Consider the following 11,505-nt stretch of genomic DNA (forward strand, 5'->3'; position numbering starts at 1 on the left):
ATCAGTGTATGGCTGCTGTTCACTATCCACCTCTACAACTGCAGCTTAGTTTTGCTCAACACATGTCAACAGGAATCCACTTCCTCATAAAGAGAGAATATAGTTTGAAATTCTGCAGGCTGGCCTATGAATAAATGCTGACAGTCTTCTTTTTTCCTTTGTAACAAGGGAATGCACTGCCTATGGTTTACTCTCTTATAATGTCTAGCTGCATTGCCAGTGAATTAGACTGCTTCCAGACTAATCAAAAGGCAAGTGTACTGCTATTACCTTTTAAAGACCAACATGCATTCAAAAAGCAGGGCTGAAAGCAGACACCTACAGAGGACCAAGGCCAATTAAGCCCACAGAATCCTCTAGGTCACATTTTTTACTTTCAAGACATTAATTCCTCGAGAGGTTAAAGATTCTTTTTTCTCCCCTTTCTTCCTCATGATTTTTTCCTCCCTTCATTTCTTACCTTTTGCATTCTTCTTTTGCTCCACAACGTGTAAAAGTATAAAACAAGGAACAGGTTTCCCAGAGAGGTGGTAGAATCCCCTGGAAATGTTCAGGGTCAAGTTGGACAGGGCTCTGAGAAACCTGATCTAGCTGAAGATGTCCCTGGTCACTGCAGGTTGGCTGGACTAGATGACCTTTAAAGGTACCTTCCAACCTGAACTTATCTGTGATTTTCTAATTCCATGAAAATAAGGTTAAGAATTAAAAGATATATGTATTCATAATTTCAGAAAAAGATGAGCCAATGAGCCTAGTCTTGGAAGTACACATGCATGCACAGGCAGAGCTGCATAGGACTAGCTTTCCCAGGAATGTGAACTTGCAGGAGCAGATACTCTGGGTCGTTAGTGTCAAACCTGTTGAACTCACTATAATGGTTTTATTTGGCCTTGGAACAGTTTAGTTAAAGCAGTTCATTTTTAAAAAATGCTTTTGAACTCTGAGAAGTGCAGAGATGTGGGTCAAACAACTGTGTATGCAGGAATGAAGAGGAGGAGACATCCTTATGAGGTCATCAGGTTTGATTTTTAGCATCTTCATGAACACTCGAGGGAAATGTGAACAATATACAAATACACACCTGTGGAGCAAGTACCATTATTCCAGCACCTCTGAGTTGCATTTTCTATATCTTCTCTTTTTTTCTTCATATTCTTAAATATTTTCTCTAATACTGTATTTCCCATATCAATGCCTGGGAACAAGTGTGAAGCAGCATCTTCAGTCCTACAAAGACTAAATGACAGGGAGAAAGGAGCATGGAATCTGTCACTCTGCTCTGCCCCCTCAAATGACTTTCCTCTTAATTATATATATTTATTTGACCCTTTTGCATGGATCCTTTTATTTTGATTATATTAAAGCACTGTGGGAAGAAGGCTAAGCATATTAGAGAAGTGGAAGTTATGGATTGGTATGTTTTGTGAATTCTCATAAAAATCAACACCAGAAGGCTTTATGAAGATCTTTTAATGAAAAGGCATTATGAACTAGCCAGCATTTAAGTTCTGCCTGGACCCAGCTCATCTTCTTTCAATGTTTAAAAGAGTTTCACAAATGAAAACATACCATACAGGTGAACATCAGAGCAGTATCTTAGGAAGGATCTAAACAAACATACTTCTGTGAAATAATCTCATATAATGTAAAATAAATCAAGCTCAGTGTATTTTCATTTTCTTTTCTCCTTGTGCAAGGGCTACTTTTTTAAAGTTAAAGCTGAGTCAGTTGTGGTTTGCTGATACAAGAACATATTTAACTCAGATACTGAATACAATATACACTGCTAAATCCCTTACCATATCTTTACAACCTTAGTGCTAGGTTTATATTTCATAAAATCTTCTCTGTATAATAAAATTGAACAGGATATTTTAACCAAAAGGCAAAATGAGGGAAAAAACAAAAGATTATGTTAGCTATATGTATGTATGGGCACACCAGTTGTTGGGTGCACCACAGTTTTAGAGGCAGCATCCATCTATCTGTGCATTCCACTTAAAGTAACCCTTGTCTTACTCAGGTTGGTGCTGGGAGGAATGCATTGGGGAACTTTTATCTAAAGTCATACTGAGGAATTATGTCCTTATTAAATTCAGGAGAGATGCTGACTCGTAAGATGTAAAGGACAAAAGGTGGCCAGAAGGAAGAAATAAACTATTCCCCAAATTCACAACAGCTGTCCTCCTCTAAGGGTTGAGCTGCCCCATGTTGCAGTAGGAAACCTGAGCTCCAGAAGGCTATGGTACTCTTTTTGCAGTACTAGACAACTTTCCAATGCGTTGTGGTGCTTAAAAATCAGCATCATTCTGTCTCCTGCCACAATATGATGAAAAAAGAGATCAATATTCCTGCAGCAATCACAGGCAGTATCAGCTTCTTTACCAGAACTGCAGCAGGCTGTCACTCCCTAAACAGCCAGCTGAGCAATTTCTGTTAATCTGATATCTCCATGAGTTAGCAACATGCTTGTAAGAGAAGGTGAGAATCTCCAAGCCTTTAGGTTATTAGGATGGTTTCAGATCCAGAGCCTGAATGCTGTACAGGTTCCCTCAGGAGACTTTCACACAGTCCTTCATGAATTATTCTGCACATCTCAGCATACAATTTCCTTGGCAGCCAGTCAAGGCAGTATAGTTGACTTCCTACAAGTAAGAAGATAGAGATAAAAATATTATCTTCCTTGTAATCAGTTGCTTTAGTTGCAGTAGACTACTGGAGAAGCTATGAAATATTAGAAAGGACCACCTACTCACCCATCCTTCCCTGCCTTTCATTAACTGACTGCAGTTTCCTTGTGCTTTGCCAACAAACCTACAGGCTGTAGGACTGGGGTGAAGGAGATCAAGTCAAAATATTTACTCTGCAAGTGTGGTTTTGCTGCTTCACATTCTGTGGATGTGTCTAAAGGAGCATCTTAATTCAAATTAGGCACATGCTTTTGAGGGAAATCTCCCAACTGCCTGAGCTACCCAGAACTTGGTTCTCATCGTGGAACTGTTTGGTCTACAGGAACAGGATGATATTTGGATTAAATTAAACTGAAAGCTATGCTATCCTGGAGAATACCTTTCCAAGCAGCCAATCTTCAGGGTCAGGCAACAGCTAGTCCACAGTACACCTCAGAACATGTATAGTCAGGGTGTCAGGTCTTTGGCACTAAATACTGTGCCACCTAGATCAATTTCTCTTGCAACCACCACTTGCTAATGGATCCCTGGAAGCTATCACAGTACCTAGAAGCTACTCATAAGTACAGAATCCATCTTCCAAGAGGAGATACAGGCTGTGATAGATGTCTCATTTATAACAGCACATTACATAGATTAATTCCTCTAGATGACAAAGATCCTCACTCTGTTCTGTTAAATATAATTTATATGCCTGTAATAAAAAAAAAAAAAAAGTGATTGTTAACAATATATTCCATCACTATTCTACTACCCAAATTCAAACACACACTGTAAAACTACCAAAAACTCTAAGCCAATCAATTTCTGCCCTCTCAGTCTCCAAGAGCCCTCCGGCATTCACAAGCAAACCAAATTCTGTTTTGCCAAGACTTTAGAGAGATGCACATCAATGTTTGGCTCAGCCCAGCCTAATTATTCCTCCTTTTATTGTCCAGGGAACAGATTTTAAAACTTCCTTATCAGCCATTATCTTCTGACTGACTGACCTAAACCATTCACAGTGCAGAGCAACTTCCTCTATCATCTGGTTTAAGTAGATACACTAGTCACTGATTTTCTTGGTTTGGTTTGGTTTGGTTTGTTGGTGTTTTGCTCTATGGACACCACCAATGTTGATAATTGCAGTGCTCTGTTCATATCTTTCTAAGACACCTTGAGTTCATACAAAGAAGGTTGTATTGAGGTGGGAATCGGTCACTTCCACCATGTAACTAGCAATAGGATGAGAGGAAATTGCCTCAAGTTGCACCATGGAAGATTCAGATTGGATAGTAGGAAAAATTCCTTTACTGAAAGAGTGGACAGGCATTGGAATAGACTGCCCAGGGCACCAGCAAAGTTGCCATCCCTGGAGGTGTTTAAAAAACATGTAGACATAACATTTCAGGACGTGGTTGGATGGGCATGGTGGTGTCGGGTTGACAGTTGGACTTGATGATCTTAAAGGTCCTTTCCAACTCTAATGATTCTATGATTCTATAATTCTAAGTATCTCTATGACTTAACATTTCAGCTAGGGTAGTTCTATGATCCCCGGATCCTTATGCATACGAAAGTCCAAACCTGCCCACCGTTGACAAACTGGAATTGCCTCAGGTCTGGGACCACTGAAGAATTTTAAGAGACTTTTTGGTCAGGTTCTAAGAGGTTGAGGAAGTCACAAGAAAGGACAAAGTGAGAACTTAGAAGGGGCATTTAAAGTTAGGGTTCAACTCAGCCACATCATTTCTACCCTAGGTGCCTGTTTTAGTACACCTGGGCGTGACACAATGAACCTTTACATGTTGTATGAAGCAATATATCATTAGCGTTTCTGAATGGTGCCTTTGCCAAAATCTCACAGTTCCAGAAAGCTTTAAAAATCACTGCTTAAGCTTCACTGCAGTTTCCATTGCCAAGAAGCTCCAGTGACTTAATCAGTTCATCTAGAAATAGGACTTCTATAAGCAACAGAAATTTAGGATTGTGATTAATATAGCAAATGCAATCCTGCCATGTAATTTAAATTATAAGTCACATCATAAATCTGTAAATGCTCCCCAAGTCCGTAGGCCAGCACTAATTTTGGTAGAAAGTAAGAAATATTTCTCTAGTGTTTGTTTTTCATACTCCAGGTCTGACATGCTCTTCAAAAATCTAACATAGTCTGCCTTCTTCTAATAGTCAATAGAGCTTAAAAAGAAAATGTGTATATTACTTACATAGGTAAAATACTAAAAAAAAAAAAATCTATATTTCAATATTTATAGCTTTTTGCTAAAACAAACTACAGCAACAGCTATATTCAACTACCTTGACACTAACTTATGAAAATATATTCATCTTTAAGTATTGAAAATACAAACTTTGATTAATTTTTCATCGTATAGTGCATACAAATAAGCATCAACAAATATGCCCTTGAAGCAGACCTCCCATATAAATCACTCAGGGAAAAACTGAGCTCCCTTTCATAAAACTGTAAATCTAAGGATCTAAAGTAAAAAGTCATAGAAAAGTCATTAAATCACAAACACTGCTTAATAAAGATTGCTAACACTATATTAGATGTCTGAGGCGGAACACACTCTTTCTTGTGCACTTGTGCTCAGCATAATCATTACAGAAGTTTGTGATTGTGGTGGGTTGAAAATTCCCCCCCAACATTAACTTTGCCAGCCCAGCTCAGTTTGGAAGCAAATGAAAGCTGTATTTACAAGCCAAACTACAATCTACAATGAAATGCAATTAATATAGACAAATACACAGTATTTACAATATTTACAGGTATTTACAATTAACAAACAACATAAGGACCCCCCTCAGCCAAAGACCAGGGAAGCTGTAATGTTTTGTCTCTCCTTGCCTCCCCCTTACCCTCCTGCACAAAGAGAAGAAAGAAAGAAACAGAGATATATTAAACTTAGCCCAAATAAAAGCAATGCAGCCAAGGTCGAGCAGAAGCAAGTTAGTATCTCCCAGTCTGAAGTGAGAAGAGAGAGAAATTGTTTCGGGAACCAAATGTTATGGGAGATATCCCTCCAATGGAATTGTTTAGAATAATCATTATTTTCCTTTTTACACTCAATAGTGATTTATTTACATTTGTACTACTTTCTGCTCAAGATCTGTAAAAAATTTTAAAGGCATAGTCTAAAACTACCACAGTGATGTAGGACTTACAGGAGGAAATACAAGTATTACACATTCCAGTACACCTCCTGGACACTCTGTACCTTCTGGAGGACTGCAACTTTGTGGCTTTCTTAAGGCACCCAGCTCAAACTGGGACATTGAGTCATGAGATAAGGCATCAAACTGTTTTATGGATATGGTCCCACTGTGGAACCATGATCTCTGGTTAGGAATTGAAATGATCAGTCTGGAGTTTAAACTAATTGAAAGTAACTAACCCAGGAGTTGTTGGAGAGAGGCAGATCATAGAAACAGGGAGTTATGGAATGGTTTGGAAAGGACCTTTGAAGATGAAAGAAGATAGAATCTTCTGCTGCCTCTGGCCAGAAGTGATAAGTCAGTATTGCCTGACTTATTTTCTGATTTGGGGATAAAAAATGAAGTTTCAGTGACTGTGCTTGACTGCTCAGTCATGAGTTTGGGTTTTAAGATATCAGCTGGATTTAGCTTCTTTAGAATTCTGATACAATTGATGTTTCTCACAAGCACAAACTGCCTTCTTTTAAATTTTAGTTTTAATGAAGTAACTGCAAAAAAAAAAGGAAGAAGTGAAGCAGGCTGAGTAAATGAAACCCATCAGACAGCTACATCAGGATTGTGTGTAAAATCGTTTCATCCCTTTAGCAAGTGATTGGCACTCACTACCTGATGGATACCTCGTAAAGGACCTGCTAGGGCACAGTCCTTCACATCTGCAGCTGTCGAGCAACACCATGTAGCAGCACAAGGAGTGTGTGCTGATACACCCACCTCCACCCCCACCCCTCCCCACCTCCATTCCCAGAAGACATGGTGGGTGAACAATGCAGACTCAGGAATGGGGACACATGTCTGAGTTCTACCTTGCGGATGAAGCCCACATTATCTCATACACCTCCAGTGAACCTGCAGAATAGAAAAGTGTAACATGGGTTGTAAAGTAAACTGAGACAAGCAATTGATTAATTTCCTCTAGCCTTGATATCCACCTGTTTAATCACAGAATCACAGAATGTTAGGGGCTGGAAGGGACCTCGAGAGACCATCCAGTCCTACCCCCCTGCTGGAGCGGGATCACCTATACCAGAGCACACAGGAACTCATCCAGGCAGGTCTTGAATATCTCCAGAGAGGGAGACTACACAACCTCCCCTGGGCAGCCTATTCCAGTGTTCTATCTCCCTCAGAGTGAAAAAAAATTTCCTCGTGTTTACATGGAAGTTCCTATGCCTCAGCTTCCCTTGTCCTGTCATTGGGCATCACCAAGAAGAGCCTGGCTCCATTCTCTTGGCACTCACCCTTTATGTATTTATAAACATTAATAAGGTCACCCCTCAGTCCCTTCCTCTCTAAACTAAAGAGTTGCAGCTCCCTCAGTCTCTCCTTGTAAGGAAGATGTTCCACTCCCTTAATCATTTTTATGGCTTTGTGCTGGACTCTTTCAAGCAGTTCCCTGTCCTTCTTGAACTGAGTGGCCCAGAACCGGACACAATATTCCAGATGCAGCCTCACCAGGGATGAGTAGAGGGAACAGCATTGGCAGACAGTGTAAAATTCAGGATGGTGTCATCAGGAAGGGTGAGACAATATTCAGGAACAAAACTCAGTAGGTATCAACTCTGATTCTGTGGTGCTCCCAGTTGCCCCAGACAAAGCAGTTCTAGATAATGACCAAAAGAAGCAATATCATCACTAGTTTTGTTGCTGAGCTTGGGTTTTTTCATTCCTTCCCACGATTTTTAATTAGTACTTCTATCTGTGCTACTTATCATGAAACTGATACCAAAATACTGAAGTAACAAAGCCTTATCTCTTTAGAAAACAAAGCTGATTCCTTCTCAGCTGACCCGTGCTCAGCTCACACAGTACGTTCCTGCCATCTGGTGGCACTTTAGGGTTTGCAGCATTCTCTTACACTGAGGGTTTCAAACGAAAATCCCAAAGTGGGGTTTGACTTTCCCATGCCATCTAGTTAAACACCACACATACACTGAATGAAGTCTTAGTCTGACTGATAGCAGCGTCCAAGCTTCAGACTGCACTAATTGTATTGATTGCAGTATGAAAATTAATTCAAACTAAAGAATGTAAAGAAGAGTTTCGGGTTTAGAGAATAAATTGTCATTATACTGAAATAACCTGAGGTTATCTTTGAAATAATGCCTTGCATTTGTGTTAAGTTTTTAATTTTAGGGTGGTGGAACACTGGAACAAGTTGCTCAGGGAGGTGATGGAGGCCCCAATCCTGGGGACACTCAAGGTCAGGATTAATGGGGCTCTGAGCAACATGATCTAAGTGGGATGTCCCTGCTTATTTAAGCAGGGGTTTTGGACTGGATGACCTTTAGACGTCCCTTCCAACCCAATACAATCTATAATTTTGTTATGAATTCATCTATGATTTTTATTTGGGATACTGGGGTGTTTTCAAACATTACCTCCTTTTTCAAGTCTGCCTGAAGGAAAAGAAAAGAAAACCCAACCAAACAAACAACAAAACTCTGCGTCTTTTATATTACTTTAGCCAAGATCCTTCAAGTGTGCATCTCAAGTGTGCTCAAAGTTTACGTATTATTTCAAAAATCAAGGAACATATGAGAATGTGCAAATGTCAGATGTCCTGCTCCTGCTTTCAGGTTGGAATCACCAACTCGATCTTTGAGCATGGATGCACCACGAGGAATTAACATCAAAGCACAGGCTGGCAATATTGAAGCTCTGTCCCAGATGGATATCAAACTACATAGCAGTGATGGTGTGGTGAGTACAAGCCCTTCTGTTTCCATAACAATGGTTGAGCTTGCTGCCAAAATATAGCTAATAACTTCAAGGTTGTTTTCAATTTTTGTTAATTTAACTCCTCAGATTCTAGGAGACAGGATATTAAAATGAATGGTGCCAATAATAAGATTTTTATTTGTGGGTCAGATTAAATAATACTACCAACTGGTATAATGTTAGCCTAGAGAAATGCTTTCTAATAAAACTTTGATGGCATTGAGTTCTTCACTAGCACAGTGATCCCCAGGTACCCCAGCATGGTCCTTGGCCCAGAAGTAGATGCTTAAGCGCCAGAGTTGCTGTACTAAGTACAGCACTGCAGACCTTAAGAGCTGTCCTGTCAGCGAGAGCATGCAAAATGCAGCAGCCTATTTATCCCATTTGCAAGGCTGTACAGTGCTAGCTCTTCTGTAAAGGAACTCCAGACCAACCTGTGTGTGCATCCTTACCCAGCTGGCATGGCTGTGGGTCTTCAGCACTCAGGGTAGTATCTCACCACCCTCTCAGTGAAGAACTTCTTCCTTACATCTAATATAAATCTGGTGTCCTCTGGTTTAAAACAGTTAGCCCTTGCCCTATCACTACGCTCCCTGATAATGAATCTCTCCCTTTCTTTTCTGTAGACCCCCTTTAAGTACTGCAAGGCTAGTATAACATCTTCCTAGAGCTTTCTCTTCTCTGGACTGAACCCCAATGCCCTCAGCTTGTCCTCACAGAGAAGGTGCTCCAGGCCCTAGTCATTGTTATGACCTTCCTCTGCCTTTCTTATGCTCTCTCCCCCCTGTCAACAAAGCCTTTGACACCGTCTGCCACAACAAGCTCCTGGCAAAGCTGGCAGCTCATGGCTTGGACAGATTCACTCTGAAATGGGTCAAGAACTGCTAGAGGGCTGGGCCCAGAGAGTGGTGGTGAATGGTGCCACATCCAGTTGGCGGCCAGTCACTAGTGGTGTCGCCCAGAGATCAGTGCTGGGCTCAATCCTGTTCAATATCTTTACTGATGATCTGGATGAGGGAATTGAGTCCATCATCAGTAAGTTTGCAGATGACACCAAGTTAGGAGCAGGTGTTGATCTGTTGGAGGGTAGAAGGGCCCTGCAGAAGGACCTTGACAGGGTGGATGGGTAGGCAGAGGCCAACAGGATGAGATTTAACAAGGCTAAGTGCAGGGTTCTACACTTTGGCCACAACAACCCCATATAGGCTGGGGACAGAGTGGCTGGAGAGCAGCCAGACAGAGAGGGACCTGGGAGTGCTGGTTGATAGTAGGCTGAACATGAGCCAGCAGTGTGCCCAGGTGGCCAGGAGAGCCAATGGCATCCTGGCCTGTATCAGGAATAGTGTAGCCAGCAGGACAAGGGAGGTTATTCTTCCCCTGTACTCAGCACTGGTCAGGCCACACCTTGAGTACTGTGTCCAGTTCTGGGCTCCTCAATTCAAGAGAGATGTTGAGGTACTGGAACATGTCCAGAGAAAGGTGGCGAAGCTGGTGAGAGGTCTAGCCCTATGAGGAGAGGCTGAGGGAGCTGGGGTTGTTTAGCCTGGAGAAGAGGAGGCTCAGGGGTGACCTCATTGCTGTCTACAACTACCTGAAGGGAGGTTGTAGCCAGGTGGGGGTCAGTCTCTTCTCCCAGGCAACCAGTGACAGAACAAGAGGACACAGTCTCAAGTTTTGCCAGGGGAGGTATAGGCTGGATATTAGGAGGAAGTTCTTCACAGAGAGAGTGATTGCCCATTGGAATGTGGGCTGCCCAGGGAGGTGGTGGAGTTGCCATCACTGGAGATGTTCAAGAGAAGACTGGATGAGGCACTTAGTGCCATGGTCTAGTTGATTGGATAGGGCTGGGTGATAGGTTGGACTGGATGATCTTGGAAGTCTCTTCCAACTTGGTTGATTCTATGATTCTATGAGATCTGATCTCAACCCACTCATCACCCAGCCTGCATCCATGTTTGGTAGTGCCCCAACCCAGGTGCAGGACCTTGTATGTGGCCTCCTTGAACTTTATGAGGTTTTTCTAAGGAAGGCAATGGGCACCATCTTATCCCTTTCCCATTTTCCAGTGTCTGCCAAGAGCCTAAACTTTGTATATACCATGTGTGGCTGGAAAGGCTACTCTTAAACCACTGCTGAGACGATGGCCAGTTGCTTCATGGTACTCTCTTACATTGTTCTCTCTAATGAGTCCATTTGTCCTGCTTTCTCTCATGCAGCTTTTGCTTGATGCTGAAACTGTGCGACTGCCCAAATTGCCCGAGGGTACCAGGGGTGGATCCAGTATTTCTCAGGGGCTCTACGAAATCTGCGTGTGTCCAGATGGAAAGCTCTACTTGTCAGTGGCTGGCATGGGCTCCACTTGCCAAGAATACAGCCGTGTCTGCCAGTGAGGCACCAGAAAAGGTCACCCACTCCCTCGCTGGTCTGAGTTTCGTATTGTTGTTAAGAGTGCTACTGAAAGCAGAATTTTCGAAATTTCCAAAACAAAGTACTTCAGTTTAGAAAACAAATCTGTAGCTACAATTCTGGACTACAGGGTGAAAGGGGAAGAAGAGCACAAAAGACATTTCAACTTCAGAAGAATGACTTGAATCACATTACATGTTCTGTCAGTAACATTTTGAAAACAGCCTTACAGAAAGCATAAAAAAATAATAAAAGGAATGCGTTTCCTTGCTGAACTTATTATTCAGTCAAATGATTGTGTCATTTTTAATATTTTTGAGCTCTGTGGGTTTTTTCTCTTACACCGTGTAAACACTGCATTAGTGGATGAAATTAAATGGAGGGAACTACTTGAACTCTTTGCTAAGACAAAGCATTATTTAAGGAATTCAGAAAGTGCCAGCAAATGGTCTATGCAATTTTGTTCTTGCAATAA

At 41.6% G+C, this 11,505-nt stretch overlaps 1 protein-coding gene across 1 annotated transcript in view; it reads left to right on the forward strand.

The window, feature by feature from the left end:
* SGCG (sarcoglycan gamma) overlaps positions 1-11,067 on the forward strand; it is a 71,391-nt gene extending 60,324 nt beyond the window's left edge. The window contains exons 6-7 of the mRNA XM_054384406.1: positions 8,483-8,606; positions 10,841-11,067. Of these exons, the coding sequence (XP_054240381.1) occupies positions 8,483-8,606; positions 10,841-11,014 (298 nt within the window). The 3' untranslated portion in view covers positions 11,015-11,067. The remainder of the gene's footprint in view (positions 1-8,482; positions 8,607-10,840) is intronic.
* Positions 11,068-11,505: the final 438 nt, after the last annotated feature.

Source organism: Indicator indicator, chromosome 1, assembly GCF_027791375.1.
Source record: "Indicator indicator isolate 239-I01 chromosome 1, UM_Iind_1.1, whole genome shotgun sequence".
Classification (NCBI taxonomy): domain Eukaryota; kingdom Metazoa; phylum Chordata; class Aves; order Piciformes; family Indicatoridae; genus Indicator; species Indicator indicator.